This window comes from Anomaloglossus baeobatrachus, chromosome 2, assembly GCF_048569485.1.
Source record: "Anomaloglossus baeobatrachus isolate aAnoBae1 chromosome 2, aAnoBae1.hap1, whole genome shotgun sequence".
In the NCBI taxonomy this organism is placed as follows: Eukaryota; Metazoa; Chordata; class Amphibia; order Anura; family Aromobatidae; genus Anomaloglossus; species Anomaloglossus baeobatrachus.
This window is the reverse complement of record NC_134354.1, coordinates 64117750-64136750: the sequence shown is the minus strand read 5'-3', so window position 1 is coordinate 64136750 and position 19001 is coordinate 64117750. Positions and strand designations below refer to the sequence as shown.

At 54.7% G+C, this 19001-nt stretch overlaps 1 protein-coding gene across 2 annotated transcripts in view; it reads left to right on the top strand.

Moving 5' to 3' along the window:
* The first annotated feature begins 17718 nt into the window (after nt 1-17718).
* Nucleotides 17719-19001, top strand: part of USP25 (ubiquitin specific peptidase 25) — a 274636-nt gene continuing 273353 nt past the window's right edge. For both annotated transcript variants that reach the window (XM_075335070.1, XM_075335071.1), the window contains exon 1: nt 17719-17977. In XM_075335070.1, coding sequence (XP_075191185.1) covers nt 17936-17977 — 42 coding nt within the window. In that variant the 5' untranslated portion in view covers nt 17719-17935. The remainder of the gene's footprint in view (nt 17978-19001) is intronic.

The following is a 19001-nucleotide window of genomic DNA, read 5'->3' as shown; positions in this document are numbered from 1 at the left end:
GGCGGTGGCTCGCTGGTACCGAACCGGGGAACCGATTGGAAACCGGAGCACCAGGAGGGGTACTCAGACCAAGTACGAGGCCCAGAAACAACTGGGCTGAGTCAAATCAACTGATTGAGGACTGGACTTTAGGCTCTTTCCCACCTAAGACCCGACTGAAGACAACAGCCCAACCATTAGGGTAAAGCCACCGCCCAGGCATAGAGAGCCGACGGGTCAGCGTCTGCGGGCAAAAAGGGCTCTCTCCGGAACATACCAGGCTGGGGAGTGGACTACCGTTGCTCAGGCATAGGAGTCGTCATTTCTACACAAGTGAGGTGCAAGAGAAAGGAGACCACCAACCTGATAAGGGGAAAAGCGCAGCCGGCTGCGGGAATCGTTCACCATCTTGTTTGGTTTACCAAAGACTCCAGCGTGTTTGTGATAGTGAGTACAACAGTGCCTTCGGGTCACGCACCGCGCCGCACCACAACGACACGCCAGTACCATCCATTCCCCCGCCTCAGCACCTCCCTCGGGCCCCCGGGACCATCATCCCCCTACCCATGGAGGGTTCAACACCAAGCTGCGCAACACCATCCCCGGGAGCCTAGTCAACGGCAGCGGTGGTGCCCATCTATTCACCACAAACCGTGGGTGGCGTCATGAACTCAAATCCCCTACAAACAACCGCGGCTCCGGCCGTGGAGCTCCCCACCAAAGTCCCTACGTGTAGCGCCAACCCCCTTTTAGAGCGACGTGACCCCCGGGTCCGTGAGGAGTTCGAGCCACCCACCGACGAGCACGGATCCGAGTGGCTCGGCAGCCGGCCGAGCCCCGGAGCAGTACACTAGCGATGTCGCTGCATGTAAAGCAGCCTTAAGGGGAATACGACTAGTAAAAAGAAACATTATAAAGTGAACTTTCATGAAAGTCACTACCTACTCAGCAGTTAGTAAGGGTTCCGGTTAAGGAGGCGGAATCATATCACCCTATTTAGGCTGTGGATTCGTCCATTTTGTCACGATCCACTTTACTGGTGCTCTTGCTAAGCTGGCTGTTTTTACACTCTATACCAGTGCAATGTTTACCACTGGTGCCATAGATACACAACATCTAGCTGGAGGGAGTGCCTGAGCTGTATCCTGCTCCTCCAGTAGTCTTTACTGCATTTTATATGTGGGACCTGCCTCACACAATGCGCCTCCTTCCGATTTGGGCACCTTTTCTCGTCCAGCACAAAATTGCAATATCACCGGCATGCTTGTCATCAGTATGAGTCAACTTATTGGAGTGCGCTGTGTACCGCCCCGCGGGCTCGGCTGCTCGTACGGTGGGTGGCTCGAGCTCCTCACGGACCCGGGGGTCACGTCGCTCTGCAAGGGGGTTGGAGCTACATGCAGGGACTTCCGTGGGGAGTTCCACGGCCGGGGCCGCGGTGGTTTGGAAGGAATGTAAGTTCGTGACGCCACCCATGGGTTGTGGTGAATAGATGGACACCACCGCTGCCGTTAACTAGGCCTCCCGGGGACGGTATTGCACAGCTTGGTGTTGACCCCTCCGTGGGTAGGGGACTGATGGTCCCGGGGGCCCGAGGGAGGTGCTGAGGCGGGGGAGCGGGTGCGGTCTGTATGCTGGTGCGGTGCGGCGCGGTGCGCGGCCCGAAGGCACTGGTGTACTCACTATGACACAATACACTGGAGTCTCTGGTAAACCAAACGGGATGATGAACGGGGCCCGCAGCCGGCTGCAGCTTCTCCCTTATCAGGTTGGTGGTTTCCGCCTTTCTCCTGCACCTCTTTGTATGAATGTTTTGACTCCTATGCCTAAGCAATGGTAGTCCGCTCCCCGGCTTGCTGGGTGTTGGAAGAGCCCTGTTTGCCCGCAGACGCTGGCCTTTTGGGTCTCTATGCCTTGGTGGTGGCTTTACCCTGTATGGTTGGGCTGTTGTCTTCTAACGGGTCTTGTGTGGGAAAGGTCCTTAAGTCCTGACCTCAATCAGTTGATTTGACTCGGCCCTGTCGGTTCCGGGCTTTGTACTGGGTCTGAGTACCCCTCCTGGTGCTCCGGTTTCCAATCGGTTCCCCGGTTTGGTACCGGTGGGCCACCGCCCGACCCCGGTTCCTACGGTTCCACCGGCTGTAATCCCAGCTCCTGCAGGCGGCCACCACCGTCTGCCTCCTTGCCAGAGGTGACTGGACTCCAACCCAGACACCTGAGTAGACTATTGGCAGGCCTGGTCACAGGTCTGCCCTTGAACTCGACCTCTCTCCTTCACTGTCAAGACTAGACTCCCTAGAACTAGTGTCCTTTTTCCCGCCTCCAGGCCTGTGAACTCCTCGGTGGGTGGAGCCAACTGCCTGGCTCCACCCCCCTGGTGTGGACATCAAACCTGGAGGGTGGTGACAAGGTTTTTAAGTTTGGCTACTGTCACCTTTTTAGGGAGGGGGTGTGTGCATGGGACTACCTGGGACGACCTGACTAGTCCAGGGCGTCACAGCTGTGCATGTGCAGACCCGGGACAACATGGCAGCCAAAGACATTCTGCCGCAGCTTACACAGCAGATAGAATCAAGTCACAATCACACTATCCTAGGCCAGGGTAAGATTTTCTTTCTTCTTAGTTCCACAACTGGACACTCGAAGTAGGTTCCCCGGCTCAAGGACTGGAAACCAATTGATGCGTGGCAGACTATCTGCTCTTTTATTCTGCAGTTTTCCTGTAGGGACTACTTTATAGGTGCTATGAAGGGGCAATTGTTTTGTATTTGGGCACATAAGAATTTCTATTATATGGGAGAGACACAAGGGAACATCACTACTATATTGTATTTTAAAATTTTTTTTTTTTATAATAAATACAGTTTGGAATGTTTAGTGCTGAAGTGCACATTTAGTGCTGGCTTTTTGTTTTTTCTTCATTGAATTGGTCGGTGGTTGACCTCCACCTTGCTATGCACCCCAATTTGGGATGTATTCCATCTGTCTGGATTTTGGCGGTTGGTGACTGTTCACATTAAGTCATCAGGCCTTGTCCACAGGCTATTTACTTCATGCAGCATTTGCTTGGACCTGTCCCGCCCACAGCCATGACTCAGTCATGGGTACGGGATTGAAATAGACCAGGTGAGTGTTGCTAAGAGCATTTCTACTATTCATATGTGAGGCCGTATGGCACATTTTATAAAAATATTTTAGTGTAGGACTGCCTCAAATGAGATTTGCCGTGACGTGGCGAGGCAGCTCAAGAAATTGCAATTTTTTTGCCAAAAATCTCAAAATTTTTATAATAAATACAGTTTGGAATGTTTAGTGCTGAAGTGCACATTTAGTGCTGGCTTTTTGTTTTTTCTATATTGTATTTTATGTATGGGGATATTGTTTTATGTCTGTGTCAGCAGTTGGGTCTCCTGCCATAGAGTTTTATTTCATTCAAATGTCGACTGATAGTCACACTGACACTGATGCATCCTGAGCCTGCAGGACAGCTTGAATTTCTTTGGAACTTGATTGGGGCTGCATAACCACTATCCGGACTATCCTGCGTTGCAACCTTCCATCAATTTTTCTCTGCCGTCCACTTCCCGGGAGATTAGCTACAGTGTCATGGGTTATAAACTTGATTATGTTGTGTACTGTTGACAAAGGAACATGAAAAATTCTGGAGATGGACTTGTAACCTTCCTCAGGCCTAAAACACACTTCCGCAAAAAAAACGTACGTGTCTTACGGTTCGTTTTTCGGGTCCATGTTCCTTTTTTTGGGGCGTTTCTCCGGTACGTATGGCATCCGTGTGATGGCGTATGCGAGCCGTGTGTATGTGTAAAATGTCCGTGTTTGTGTGTAAAATGCCCGTGTATGTGTACGTGGAATGTCCGTGTGGAATGTCCGTTTGTGTGTTGCACAATGTCGTTGATACATGTCGGCTGACAGCAGACAGAGTTGCGCAATGAGATTGAACTCGGGTGAACTTCACCCGACTTCATTGTCATGCCGCGGCTCTGTCTGTGTGCCGCGTACTGATTAGTGGTCACCTGTGAAGGATTCACCAGTGACCGCTAATCCCCCGAGTGACTGAAGTGAGCAGCCCTCTCTCATACTTACCGCTCCCCGATCACCAGCGCGGCGAGGAACAGCTGTGCAGAGAATACGCGGCAACAATTACTTTGAATATGCCGGCCGCTCATTAATCAATCTCGTATTCTCTGCTTTCCCCACCCACTGGCGCCTGTGATTGGTTGCAGTGAGACACGCCCCCACGCTGAGTGACAGCTGTCTCACTGCACCCAATCACAGCAGCCGGTGGGCGTGTCTATACTGTGCAGTAAAATAAATAAATAAATAATTTAAAAAAACGGCGTGCGGTCCCTCGCAATTTTAAAACCAGCCAGATAAAGCCATACGGCTGAAGACTGGTATTCTCAGGATGGGGAGCCCCACGTTATGGGGAGCCCCCCAGCCTAACAATATCAGTCAGCAGCCGCCCAGAATTGCCGCATACATTATATGCGACAGTTCTGGGACTGTACCTGGCTCTTCCCGATTTGTCCTGGTGCGTTGGCAAATCGGGGTAATAAGGAGTTTTTGGCAGCCCATAGCTGCCAATAAGTCCTAGATTAATCATGTCAGGCGTCTCCCCGAGGTACCTTCCATGATTAATCTGTAAATTACAGTAAATAAACACACACACCCGAACAATCCTTTATTAGAAAAAAAAAACACTAACAAATTGCCTTGTTCACCAATTTAATAAGCCCGAAAAAGCCCTCCATGTCCGGCGTATTCCAGGATGGTCCAGCGTCGCATCCAGCTCTGCTGCATGAAGGTGACTGGATCTGCAGAAGACACCGCCGCTCCAGTCAGCTCCACACAGCTAATGAAGGGAATAGCGCGATCAGCTGTATTCAGCGGTGGCCGCGAGTAACCTCAGTGACAGCTCAGCTGATCACGCTATTCCCTTCATTAGCTGCGTGGAGCTGACAGGAGCGGCGGTGTCTTCTGCAGCTCCGGTCACCTTCATGCAGCAGAGCTGGATGCGACACTGGACCATCCTGGAGTACGCCGGACATGGAGGGCTTTTTCGGGCTTATTAAATTGGTGAACAAGGCAATTTGTTAGTGTTTTTTTTTCTAATAAAGGATTACTCGGGTGTGTGTGTTTATTTACTGTAATTTACAGATTAATCATGGAAGGAATCTCGGGGAAACGCCTGACATGATTAATCTAGGACTTATTGGCAGCTATGGGCTGCCAAAAACTCCTTATTACCCCGATTTGCCAACGCACCAGGGCAAATCGGGAAGAGCCGGGTACAGTCCCAGAACTGTCGCATATAATGTATGCGGCAATTCTGGGCGGCTGCTGACTGATATTGTTAGGCTGGGGGGCTCCCCATAACGTGGGGCTCCCCATCCTGAGAATACCAGCCTTCAGCCGTATGGCTTTATCTGGCTGGTTTTAAAATTGCGGGGGACCGCACGCCGGTTTTTTAAATTATTTATTTATTTATTTTACTGCACAGTATAGACACGCCCACCGGCTGCTGTGATTGGGTGCAGTGAGACAGCTGTCACTCAGCGTGGGGGGCGTGTCTGACTGCAACCAATCACAGGCGCCTGTGGGTGGGGAAAGCAGGGAATACGAGATTGATTAATGAGCGGCCGGCATATTCAAAGTAATTGTTGCCGCGTATTCTCTGCACAGCTGTTCCTCGCCGCGCTGGTGATCGGGGAGCGGTATGAGCTGGGGGAAGAAAAAGAACGAGCGCCAATGTAAGTATGACTGAGAACAGCAGAAAAAAAGGTAAGTATACTGAATTTAATTTAAAAAAAAAACAAAAAATAAGATCGCTAGTGTAAAAACGCACACACACGAAATGTGCTGAACACGGACATACTCCGTGTGCGGTACATGCAGGCACGGACCCATAGACTAAAGCGGGTCCGTGCCTGCGTGCTGCCGGCTAAAAACAGACATGTTGTCCGTGTAGAAAAGCGCACACACGTACTTACGACACGGACACACGTTCCGTGTGATTTTACGTGTGTGTGCCATCTACCATAGAATAACATGGGTCTCCGTGTGTACGTGTCTCCGGTACGTGCAAATACGTACCGCACACATACAAATGAAACGGATGTGTGTTGCGGGTCTCAGACAGTATTCTCCTTTTTCTGTTCTCCATGCTTACTATGGCACACAAGGACACACAATGCAAAAGAAGGCTATGTGCGCATGTGTGCGTAATTCATGCAGTTACGCTGCGCTTTGTAGCGCAGCGTAACTGCATGCGTCCTGCGTCCCCTGCACAGTCTATGGAGATTGTGCAGGGGCCGTGCGCACGTGGCGTTTTAGAGCGCAGCGCTTCGGCTACTGCCGAAGCGCTGCGTTCTAAGAAGTGACATGTCACTTCTTCCGTGCGCTTTGCCGGCAGCTCCTGCTCTGTCTATGGCAGGAGCTGCAGGCAGAGCGCATGGAATCGGCTTTTTTTTGTTTTTCACTACGGACATTTCTGCAGCGATTTAAAGTGCACATGTGCTCTTCAGATCGCTGCAGAAATTTCTGCAGTGACTGTACGCAACGTGTGCACATAGCCGAAGAGTCATCAGAAGAAAACCTCTCCTTTGTCCTCACCATAAAATTCATCATCAGAAGTATGATTCTTTCTTATCCTGATGAAGGAGATGGTTTTGTCTCTGAAACACGTAGACCTGTGTTAAATAAAGAAGAAGGACATTTATTTTACACCCTGGATCCGTGTGGTTTCTAGCGCAGCATTTAACCCTTATTCCTTTCAAAAAAAAATTTCTCATCATCAGAAGTATGCAAGAGAACATCTAAACAAGCCTGATGTATTTTGGAAGTGAATCTTGTAGACCGATGAGGTTAAAATGAAACTCCTTGACCACAATGATCAAAAGTATGTGTGGGGAAAATAGGGCACAGAATTTCACGAAAAGAACATATCACCAACCAGTAAGCATGGGGTTGGATCAATCATGCTTTGGGGTTGTGTTACAGCCAATGGCACGGAGAACATTTCACAGGTAGAGGAAAGAATGGATTCAATGAAATTTCAACAAATTCTCGATGCAAACATAACACAATCTGTAAAAAAATGCTGAAGTTGAAAAGAGGAAGGCTTCTGTATCGAATGGATAATGATACTAAACACACATCAAAATCCACAATAGATGACCTCAAAGGCACAAGCTGAAGGTTTTACAATGGCTCTTACAGTCCCCTGATCTGAACATCATTGAAAATCTCAGGCTAGACCTCAAAGGAGCAGTGCATGCAAGATGACCCAGGAATCTCACAGAACTGGAAGACACTTCCAAGGAAGAAGGGATTAAGATCCCTCACACAAGAATTAAAAGACTCTTAGCTGGCTACAAAGAGTGTTTTCAAGTTGTTATACTTGACAAAAGGGGTGTTACTAAGTACTAAAGAAGCAGGGTACACAAACATTTGTATGAGCACAATTTCCTTTGCTAATTTTAAAATGTAAAAGATGAAAATATATATTTTTTGGCTAAAATACAAGTCTGTAAATGCTTGGGAAAGTGAGCAGTTATGGGGAAAATGGCTCTGAAAGTAGCACCAAGTAGAGGGCTTGTGATTTTGTAGTACTAAGGGGTACTTTGCACGTTGCAACATCACCAGCTGATTGTAGCGATGCCGAGCGCGATAGTCCCCGCCCCTGTCGCAGCTGCGATATCTTGTGATAGCTGCCGTAGCGAATATTATCGCTACGGCAGTTTCACATGCACTTACCTGCCCTGCGACGTCGCTCTGGCCGGCGACCCGCCTCCTTCTTTCACAGCGACGTCACACGGCAGGTGGCCAATAGAAGCGGAGGGGCAGAGATGAGCGGGACGTAAACATCCCGCCCACCTCCTTCCTTCCTCATTGCAGGTGGGACGCAGGTGAGGCGATGTTCCTCGCTACTGCGGCTTCATACACAGCGATGTGTGCTGCCACAGGAACGAGGAACAACATCGTACCTGTCGCTGCAGCGAAATTAGGGAAATGAGCGACACTACACAGATCACCGATTTTCAACGCTTTTGCGATCGTTTATCGGTGCTTCTAGTCTTTACACATTGCGACGTCGTTACTGGCGCTGGATGTGTGTCCCTTTCGATTTGACCCCGACTAGATCGCAGTAGCGATGTTGCAACGTGCAAAGTACCCCTAACTCTTGACCAGAGGCTGACATGGCAGGAAGGCGAGCAGCTAAATTCTGTTTAAAAATGAATGGACTGGGGACAGCTGACTGGGATCTTAAGAGTTAACTGCTTTTCTGCATTATAACTTCTGTGCTCATTGGCTCGTGTCTGGTGCCTAAGCTCCATGGAAACAAGCTGAACACTATGCAAAATAAAAGCTCTCAAAGCAGATTGAAATTTGGTAAGTTTACAATGGACTTTCTTTTTGTCAACTACACCAATTTTATAACATGAGAATACTTCTTTAACCAGGTGATTATTCATTTTTTGCAATTTTTTAGTTTTTTTCTTTGCCTTTTCCTGAGAACCATACCTATTTTTTTTTTATTTTTCTGCCTTCATAGCCTTATGAAGACTAGCTTTTTGCGGGAAGACTTTTGAATGACACCATCTGTTTTACAATATATTGTATTGGAAAATGAAATTGAAAACAAAAATTCAAATGTTTTATGGGTTTTACTTTTGCAGCTTTCATTTAAATGGCAAAAATGACCTAACAGTATGATTCTCCAAGTCAATATGATTACAGCAATACCAAACGTTGCTGGACACTGCTCAGAATTAAAAAAATTGGCTTGGTGTCACACAGAGTTTTGCACAAATTTCACAGACTGTCATGGTGGCATTGGTGTTCAGATTGCGATTCTTACACTCTGCCAGATGGTATCCACCAGCTTTTTGCTGATTCATAGGCAAGCTAGCAATAGTTAATTTCTGCTAGTCTGCTTGCTTCTTTAATCACATGTTGTGGGGAGACCTATCACATCTGCTCCTCTCTTATTTATACTGGTGGAATCCTTTTACCCATGCCAGCTATAGTTTATTCTATGTTGGTCTGCGAGGTGGGGTGTCCCAGACTCTCTGGTGAAAGTTGTGCTTACTGCTTGGAGTTGTGGAGTTTATCACTGTTTTTTATATGTCCGTCCTGCTCTCGTTCTCCCTCATGAATCTCTTATTTCCTTTACCTTTTGTATGTGTGTGTGCTGTGTGACAGAGTTTTGGTTTTCCTTTTTCTGTCTTTATTTAGGGGTTTCTACACACTCCTGTACCATCCCTCCTTAGAGGAAGAATCAGATCAGAACTGGTCAGGAACAGGGCCAGGAAAGAGACTCCGGCATCTCCACCGTTAGTAGTATCCCTGAGATTAGGGTCTCCTAGCTTGAGGAACAGCTTAGGAGCCCCGGTTCCCAGCTATCCCAAAGTCATCGTGAAACCTGTTCATGAAGGTGAAAACGAGGCTGGGGGTTGAAGGGGTTAAACACTCTTTTACTTAAAAGTGTCTGGATGACCATTATACATAAAGGGTACATTTCTTATCAGGCATTCCTTTAGCACAAAGTACCGTTACACACACTTCCTCAGTTCAGGTCAGTTTTTATGGTACTAGTTGTTCCCAGACCTTCTGCCACCGCTCTGCTTAGAATAACAGAATGGCACGTGAAAGTCATTCTTGTCCACTCGTGGTTCTGCGTCCTCCCAGCCACAGGCAGTAACAGCGCTCTTGGATCGGCCGCACAGGACTGCATACTCAATTCACGTCCAGGACTGTTCCGGCCTGTTACCTCTACCTAGGGACTGCCACTAAGCGTCCATCTCTAGACCGTACCCACAATAATCGCTTTCGGCTTCTTTACCAGTCTCAGGTTTAGTTGCTAATCATGTTCTGGGTTACAGCCCGCCTCCTTGCGTCTGTTCTCTCATGCTACTCTTGTTCGGTCTCAATGTTACAAACTCCACAAGTCACCCACGGAGTGCGAACAAAAGACGATTTGACCAACTATCCGTCCATCCTACTCACTAGCCGTTGCCTCTTTGAATTCTAAGATGCAGTCTGTCCTTTCCTAGGATAAGGATAGGGCCAGGCTTAACTCCTAATAAGTGGGTGCTAAGGAGAAAAGGACTATGTAAATATGATAAAAATCTCCAGCATTCAAGGGTCAAGAAACCATAAGTAAAATGCAAAGGGACAGAACACCACAACCATAGCAATACCAACATTTCGGCCTATGGCACCCTCTATCAAGGTTTTGCCATATCGATGCAGGGTCAGACGAAGAGGTAGATAGAATGGAAAAAACGCCTCAGTAGCCAAGTAGGATGGGGACAGGGTCCCAGGGATCAGTGGTGGCAGCGACGGGTAGCTTTTTTTTCATATTTACATTGTTCCTTCCCTAGGGACTGTCTCTTCTCCTGTAGGCTAATCCCCAAGCTTAACTGTTTCTTGCCCTGCAGTCAGTTACTGGGCAACCTATCATACCAAAACATTATACATAACCATTTACCTATAGTCTTAAAATATCCGGCCACTAGATGGCGACATTTACGTGCAGACACTATACATTATTATACTACATTGCCTAACCCACACTGCTACATCTGGACATTACACTACATCTTATGCATGCCTAAACAATACATTACTTTCCTATATAACATTACTTCATATCTTATCACACATACAGTATATATTTTAAGAACACTTTTTCTGTCTTCTGGGAACTCGACCACCATCTGACAAGTGTATGTTATTTTTTAATCTCTATCCCCAATACAAGGCCTGTGATGTCTCTTCCTGCACCTCATTATAAGCCCATGACCCTTGGAGCAGGACCTCCCCTCCAGCAGCTCTGCATTGATGAGACTACAATATGGGCAACTCCTGAAGCATCCTCCATCCCCGTCATGTTACTGATATACAGAAGGGAGGATCTCGCAGCACAGGCTCCACTGAAGCCGCCGTGAGAACTCCGCACACCCGCCATGTCCATAGTGAGCGTCTGTGCAGTATCAGTGTGTGGAGCAGTGAGCGCACCTGTACAACTGCCCCCTCCTGGACACATGAGGAGCCACAGTGCTATAGAACAGCCGCCCCCTGCTCCTCACATGAGGAGTAGAACAGATGGAGAGCGGCCGCCCCCTGCTGGACAGGTGAGGTGTAGCAGTGCTGTGGTGAGTGGCTACCTCCTTTCTGCACATGTGAGGAGTAGCAAGGCTGTGGAGAGCGGCCGCTCTCTGCTGGACATGTGAGGAGAAGCAAGGCTGTGGAGAGCGGCCACCCCCTGCTGGACATGTGAGGAGTAGCAAGGCTGTGGAGAGCGGCCGCTCTCTGCTGGACATGTGAGGAGTAGCAGTGCTGTGGAGAGCGGTCGCCCCCTGCTGGACATGTGAGGAGTAGCAAGGCTGTGGAGAGCGGCCACCCCCTGCTGGACATGTGAGGAGTAGCAGTGCTGGAGAGCGGTCGCCCTCTACTGGATATGTAAGAATTAGCAGTGCTGTGGAGAGCGGCCGCCCCCTGCTGGACATGTGAGGAGTAGCAGTGCTGTGGAGAGCGGCCGCCCCCTGCTGGACATGTGAGGACTAGCAGTGCTGTGGAGTGCGGCCGCCCCCTGCTGGACATGTGAGGAGTAGCAGTGCTGTGGAGTGCGGCCGCCCCCTGCTGGACATGTGAGGAGTAGCAGTGCTGTGGAGAGCGGCTGCCCCCTGCTGGACATGTGAGGAGTAGCAGTGCTGTGGAGTGCGGCCGCCCCCTGCTGGACATGTGAGGAGTAGCAGTGCTGTGGAGCGTGGCCGCCCCCTGCTGGACATGTGAGGAGTAGCAGTGCTGTGGAGAGTGGCCTCCCCCTGCTGGACATGTGAGGAGTAGCAGTGCTGTGGAGAGTGGCCGCCCCCTGCTGGACATGTGAGGAGTAGCAGTGCTGTGGAGCGTGGCCACCCTCTGCTGGACATGTGAGGAGTAGCAGTGCTGTGGAGAGCGGTCGCCCCCTGCTGGACATGTGAGGAGTAGCAGTGCTGTGGAGAGCGGTCGCCCCCTGCTGGACATGTGAGGAGTAGCAGTGCTGTGGAGAACGGCCGCCCTCTGCTGGACATGTGAGGAGTAGCAGTGCTGTGGAGAGCGGCCGCCCCCTGCTGGACATGTGAGGAGTAGCAGTGCTGTGGAGCGTGGCCGCCCCCTGCTGGACATGTGAGGCGTAGCAGTGCTGTGGAGCGTGGCCGCCCCCTGCTGGACATGTGAGGCGTAGCAGTGCTGTGGAGCGTGGCCGCCCTCTGCTGGACATGTGAGGAGTAGCAGTGCTGTGGAATGCGGCCGCCCCCTGCTGGACATGTGAGGAGTAGCAGTGCTGTGGAATGCGGCCGCCCCCTGCTGGACATGTGAGGTGTAGCAGTGCTGTGGAATGCGGCCGCCCCCTGCTGGACATGTGAGGAGTAGCAGTGCTGTGGAGAGCGGCCGCCCCCTGCTGGACATGTGAGGAGTAGCAGTGCTGTGGAGCGTGGCCGCCCCCTGCTGGACATGTGAGGAGTAGCAGTGCTGTGGAGTGCGGCCGCCCCCTGCTGGACATGTGAGGAGTAGCAGTGCTGTGGAGAGCGGCCGCCCCCTGCTGGACATGTGAGGACTAGCAGTGCTGTGGAGTGCGGCCGCCCCCTGCTGGACATGTGAGGAGTAGCAGTGCTGTGGAGTGCGGCCGCCCCCTGCTGGACATGTGAGGAGTAGCAGTGCTGTGGAGAGCGGCTGCCCCCTGCTGGACATGTGAGGAGTAGCAGTGCTGTGGAGTGCGGCCGCCCCCTGCTGGACATGTGAGGAGTAGCAGTGCTGTGGAGCGTGGCCGCCCCCTGCTGGACATGTGAGGAGTAGCAGTGCTGTGGAGTGCGGCCGCCCCCTGCTGGACATGTGAGGAGCAGCAGTGCTGTGGAGAGCGGCCGCCCCCTGCTGGACATGTGAGGAGTAGCAGTGCTGTGGAGCGTGGCCGCCCCCTGCTGGACATGTGAGGAGTAGCAGTGCTGTGGAGTGCGGCCGCCCCCTGCTGGACATGTGAGGAGTTGCAGTGCTGTGGAGAGCGGCCGCCCCCTGCTGGACATGTGAGGAGTAGCAGTGCTGTGGAGAGTGGCCGCCCCCTGCTGGACATGTGAGGAGTAGCAGTGCTGTGGAGAGTGGCCGCCCCCTGCTGGACATGTGAGGAGCAGCAGTGCTGTGGAGAGCGGCCGCCCCCTGCTGGACATGTGAGGAGTAGCAGTGCTGTGGAGCGTGGCCGCCCCCTGCTGGACATGTGAGGAGTAGCAGTGCTGTGGAGTGCGGCCGCCCCCTGCTGGACATGTGAGGAGTAGCAGTGCTGTGGAGAGTGGCCGCCCCCTGCTGGACATGTGAGGAGTAGCAGTGCTGTGGAGAGTGGCCGCCCCCTGCTGGACATGTGAGGAGTAGCAGTGCTGTGGAGTGCGGCCGCCCCCTGCTGGACATGTGAGGAGTAGCAGTGCTGTGGAGAGCGGCTGCCCCCTGCTGGACATGTGAGGAGTAGCAGTGCTGTGGAGAGCGGCTGCCCCCTGCTGGACATGTGAGGAGCAGCAGTGCTGTGGAGTGCGGCCGCCCCCTGCTGGACATGTTAGGAGTAGCAGTGCTGTGGAGCGTGGCCGCCCCCTGCTGGACATGTGAGGAGTAGCAGTGCTGTGGAGTGCGGCCGCCCCCTGCTGGACATGTGAGGAGCAGCAGTGCTGTGGAGAGCGGCCGCCCCCTGCTGGACATGTGAGGAGTAGCAGTGCTGTGGAGCGTGGCCGCCCCCTGCTGGACATGTGAGGAGTAGCAGTGCTGTGGAGTGCGGCCGCCCCCTGCTGGACATGTGAGGAGTTGCAGTGCTGTGGAGAGCGGCCGCCCCCTGCTGGACATGTGAGGAGTAGCAGTGCTGTGGAGAGTGGCCGCCCCCTGCTGGACATGTGAGGAGTAGCAGTGCTGTGGAGAGTGGCCGCCCCCTGCTGGACATGTGAGGAGCAGCAGTGCTGTGGAGAGCGGCCGCCCCCTGCTGGACATGTGAGGAGTAGCAGTGCTGTGGAGCGTGGCCGCCCCCTGCTGGACATGTGAGGAGTAGCAGTGCTGTGGAGTGCGGCCGCCCCCTGCTGGACATGTGAGGAGTAGCAGTGCTGTGGAGAGTGGCCGCCCCCTGCTGGACATGTGAGGAGTAGCAGTGCTGTGGAGAGTGGCCGCCCCCTGCTGGACATGTGAGGAGTAGCAGTGCTGTGGAGAGCGGCCGCCCCCTGCTGGACATGTGAGGAGCAGCAGTGCTGGAGAGTGGCCGTCCTCTGCTGGACACGTGAGGAGTAGCAGTGCTGTGGAGTGCGGCCGCCCCCTGCTGGACATGTGAGGAGCAGCAGTGCTGTGGAGAGCGGTCGCCCCCTGCTGGACATGTGAGGAGTAGCAGTGCTGTGGAGTGCGGCCGCCCCCTGCTGGACATGTGAGGAGTAGCAGTGCTGTGGAGAGCGGTCGCCCCCTGCTGGACATGTGAGGAGTAGCAGTGCTGTGGAGTGCGGCCGCCCCCTGCTGGATATGTGAGGAGTAGCAGTGCTGTGGAGAGTGGCCGCCCCCTGCTGGACATGTGAGGAGTAGCAGTGTTGTGGAGAGTGGCCGCCCTCTGCTGGACACGTGAGGAGTAGCAGTGCTGTGGAGAGTGGCCGCCCCCTGCTGGACATGTGAGGAGTAGCAGTGTTGTGGAGAGTGGCCGCCCTCTGCTGGACACGTGAGGAGTAGCAGTGCTGTGGAGAGTGGCCGCCCCCTGCTGGACATGTGAGGAGTAGCAGTGCTGTGGAGAGTGGCCGCCCTCTGCTGGACATGTGAGGAGTAGCAGTGCTGTGGAGTGCGGCCGCCCCCTGCTGGACATGTGAGGAGTAGCAGTGCTGTGGAGAGCGGCTGCCCCCTGCTGGACATGTGAGGAGTAGCAGTGCTGTGGAGTGCGGCCGCCCCCTGCTGGACATGTGAGGAGTAGCAGTGCTGTGGAGAGCGGCTGCCCCCTGCTGGACATGTGAGGAGTAGCAGTGCTGTGGAGAGTGGCCGCCCCCTGCTGGACATGTGAGGAGTAGCAGTGCTGTGGAGAGCGGTCGCCCCCTGCTGGACATGTGAGGAGTAGCAGTGCTGTGGAGTGCGGCCGCCCCCTGCTGGATATGTGAGGAGTAGCAGTGCTGTGGAGAGTGGCCGCCCCCTGCTGGACATGTGAGGAGTAGCAGTGTTGTGGAGAGTGGCCGCCCTCTGCTGGACACGTGAGGAGTAGCAGTGCTGTGGAGAGTGGCCGCCCCCTGCTGGACATGTGAGGAGTAGCAGTGTTGTGGAGAGTGGCCGCCCTCTGCTGGACACGTGAGGAGTAGCAGTGCTGTGGAGAGTGGCCGCCCCCTGCTGGACATGTGAGGAGTAGCAGTGCTGTGGAGAGTGGCCGCCCTCTGCTGGACATGTGAGGAGTAGCAGTGCTGTGGAATGCGGCCGCCCCCTGCTGGACATGTGAGGAGTAGCAGTGCTGTGGAATGCGGCCGCCCTCTGCTGGATATGTGAGGAGTAGCAGTGCTGTGGAATGCGGCCGCCCCCTGCTGGATATGTGAGGAGTAGCAGTGCTGTGGAGTGCGGCCGCCCCCTGCTGGACATGTGAGGAGTAGCAGTGTTGTGGAGAGTGGCCGCCCTCTGCTGGACACGTGAGGAGTAGCAGTGCTGTGGAGAGTGGCCGCCCCCTGCTGGACATGTGAGGAGTAGCAGTGCTGTGGAGAGCGGCCGCCCCCTGCTGGATATGTGAGGAGTAGCAGTGCTGTGGAGTGCGGCCGCCCCCTGCTGGACATGTGAGGAGTAGCAGTGTTGTGGAGAGTGGCCGCCCTCTGCTGGACACGTGAGGAGTAGCAGTGCTGTGGAGAGTGGCCGCCCCCTGCTGGACATGTGAGGAGTAGCAGTGCTGTGGAGAGTGGCCGCCCTCTGCTGGACATGTGAGGAGTAGCAGTGCTGTGGAATGCGGCCGCCCCCTGCTGGACATGTGAGGAGTAGCAGTGCTGTGGAATGCGGCCGCCCTCTGCTGGATATGTGAGGAGTAGCAGTGCTGTGGAATGCGGCCGCCCCCTGCTGGATATGTGAGGAGTAGCAGTGCTGTGGAGTGCGGCCGCCCTCTGCTGGATATGTGAGGAGTAGCAGTGCTGTGGAGAGCGGCCGCCCCCTGCTGGACATGTGAGGAGTAGCAGTGCTGTGGAGAGTGGCCGCCCCCTGCTGGACATGTGAGGAGTAGCAGTGCTGTGGAGAGCGGTCGCCCCCTGCTGGACATGTGAGGAGTAGCAGTGCTGTGGAGTGCGGCCGCCCCCTGCTGGATATGTGAGGAGTAGCAGTGCTGTGGAGAGTGGCCGCCCCCTGCTGGACATGTGAGGAGTAGCAGTGTTGTGGAGAGTGGCCGCCCTCTGCTGGACACGTGAGGAGTAGCAGTGCTGTGGAGAGTGGCCGCCCCCTGCTGGACATGTGAGGAGTAGCAGTGTTGTGGAGAGTGGCCGCCCTCTGCTGGACACGTGAGGAGTAGCAGTGCTGTGGAGAGTGGCCGCCCCCTGCTGGACATGTGAGGAGTAGCAGTGCTGTGGAGAGTGGCCGCCCTCTGCTGGACATGTGAGGAGTAGCAGTGCTGTGGAATGCGGCCGCCCCCTGCTGGACATGTGAGGAGTAGCAGTGCTGTGGAATGCGGCCGCCCTCTGCTGGATATGTGAGGAGTAGCAGTGCTGTGGAATGCGGCCGCCCCCTGCTGGATATGTGAGGAGTAGCAGTGCTGTGGAGTGCGGCCGCCCCCTGCTGGACATGTGAGGAGTAGCAGTGTTGTGGAGAGTGGCCGCCCTCTGCTGGACACGTGAGGAGTAGCAGTGCTGTGGAGAGTGGCCGCCCCCTGCTGGACATGTGAGGAGTAGCAGTGCTGTGGAGAGCGGCCGCCCCCTGCTGGATATGTGAGGAGTAGCAGTGCTGTGGAGTGCGGCCGCCCCCTGCTGGACATGTGAGGAGTAGCAGTGTTGTGGAGAGTGGCCGCCCTCTGCTGGACACGTGAGGAGTAGCAGTGCTGTGGAGAGTGGCCGCCCCCTGCTGGACATGTGAGGAGTAGCAGTGCTGTGGAGAGTGGCCGCCCTCTGCTGGACATGTGAGGAGTAGCAGTGCTGTGGAATGCGGCCGCCCCCTGCTGGACATGTGAGGAGTAGCAGTGCTGTGGAATGCGGCCGCCCTCTGCTGGATATGTGAGGAGTAGCAGTGCTGTGGAGAGCGGTCGCCCCCTGCTGGACATGTGAGGAGTAGCAGTGCTGTGGAGAGCGGTCGCCCCCTGCTGGATATGTGAGGAGTAGCAGTGCTGTGGAATGCGGCCGCCCCCTGCTGGATATGTGAGGAGTAGCAGTGCTGTGGAGTGCGGCCGCCCTCTGCTGGATATGTGAGGAGTAGCAGTGCTGTGGAGAGTAGCCGCCCTCTGCTGGACATGTGAGGAGTAGCAGTGCTGTGGAGTGCGGCCGCCCTCTGCTGGACATGTGAGGAGCAGCAGTGCTGGAGAGTGGCCGCCCTCTGCTGGACATGTGAGGCGCAGCAGTGCTGGAGAGCGGCCGCCCCCTGCTGGACATGTGAGGAGTAGCAGTGCTGTGGAGAGTGGCCGCCCCCTGCTGGACATGTGAGGAGTAGCAGTGTTGTGGAGTGCGGCCGCCCCCTGCTGGATATGTGAGGAGCAGCAGTGCTGTGGAGTGCGGCCGCCCCCTGCTGGACATGTGAGGAGTGGGCGTGGTGAAGCGGCCGCCGCTGGGAGCTCGGGCGGTGTCGGTGCAGGAAGCAGCAGTTGCCGTCAGGTTGGGGCGTCTGTTCCGGCTCCCGGACCCCCGCAGTGCCCGGCTGATGTGCCCGCCCCGCTGCCCGAGCACCCGGTCACTGTGCAGCCGCCGCCCCGTGCTCTGGATCTCAGCAGAAGCTGCGGGAGGAGGGGAGGAGCTGGGCCATGACCGTGGAGCAAAATGTCCTGCAGCAGAACTCCCAGAAGGTATGAGCCGCCCTCCCCGTGTGCACAGCGCCAGCGTGCCGCGACCCGTGCACCGGCCTCCGTGCACCGCCGTCATATCCTGCTCCACCGGCCCGTGCACCCCCGTAGTATGTGCACAGTGTGTGCATGGCCTGTGCTGTGTGTGCGGCGCCATCCTCTGCTGCAGGGGGAGAATCCGCACCCTGGATGTATAGCACCAGCATAGTCTGCAGCGCTGCACAGCCACTGATCATGTCCTATGGGAAATACTTAGGCCATAGAGCCCCCTATAGCCGTACATGGGGTGTGCCGAGCTGGGTGATGCATAGTGGCCGGCCCTATATACACATTGCTCCTGGCCCTATGGCCGCCACGCTGCCGGCCCTATAGACACATTGCTCCTGGCCCTATGGCCGCCATGCTGCCAGCCCTATAGAAACATTGCTCCTGGCCCTATGGCTGCCACGCTGCCGGCCCTATAGACACATTGCTCCTGGCCCTATGGCCGCCATGCTGCCGGGGCCCTATAGACACATTGCTCCTGGCCCTATGGCCGCCATGCTGCCAGCCCTATAGAAACATTGCTCCTGGCCCTATGGCTGCCACGCTGCCGGCCCTATAGAAACATTGCTCCTGGCCCTATGGCCGCCACGCTGCCAGCCCTATAGACACATTGCTCCTGGCCCTATGGCCGCCACGCTGCCAGCCCTATAGACACATTGCTCCTGGCCCTATGGCAGCTACGCTGCCGGCCCTATAGACACATTGCTCCTGGCCCTATGGCTGCCACGCTGCCGGCCCTATAGACACATTGCTCTTGGCCCTATGGCAGCTACGCTGCCGGCCTTATAGACCCATTGCTCCTGGCCCTATGGACGCTACCCTGCCGGCCCTATAGACACATTGCTCCTGGCCCTATAGCCGCTGTCCCTGTTGCCTCAGGCCTTGCTTTGGACCTTCTGCCCCTTGTCTGACAACGATCCATCCTCGTAGAGTCTGATGTCACAGCCCCGGGGTGGTGGGGGCAGCCGGTGGTCTGGTGTCA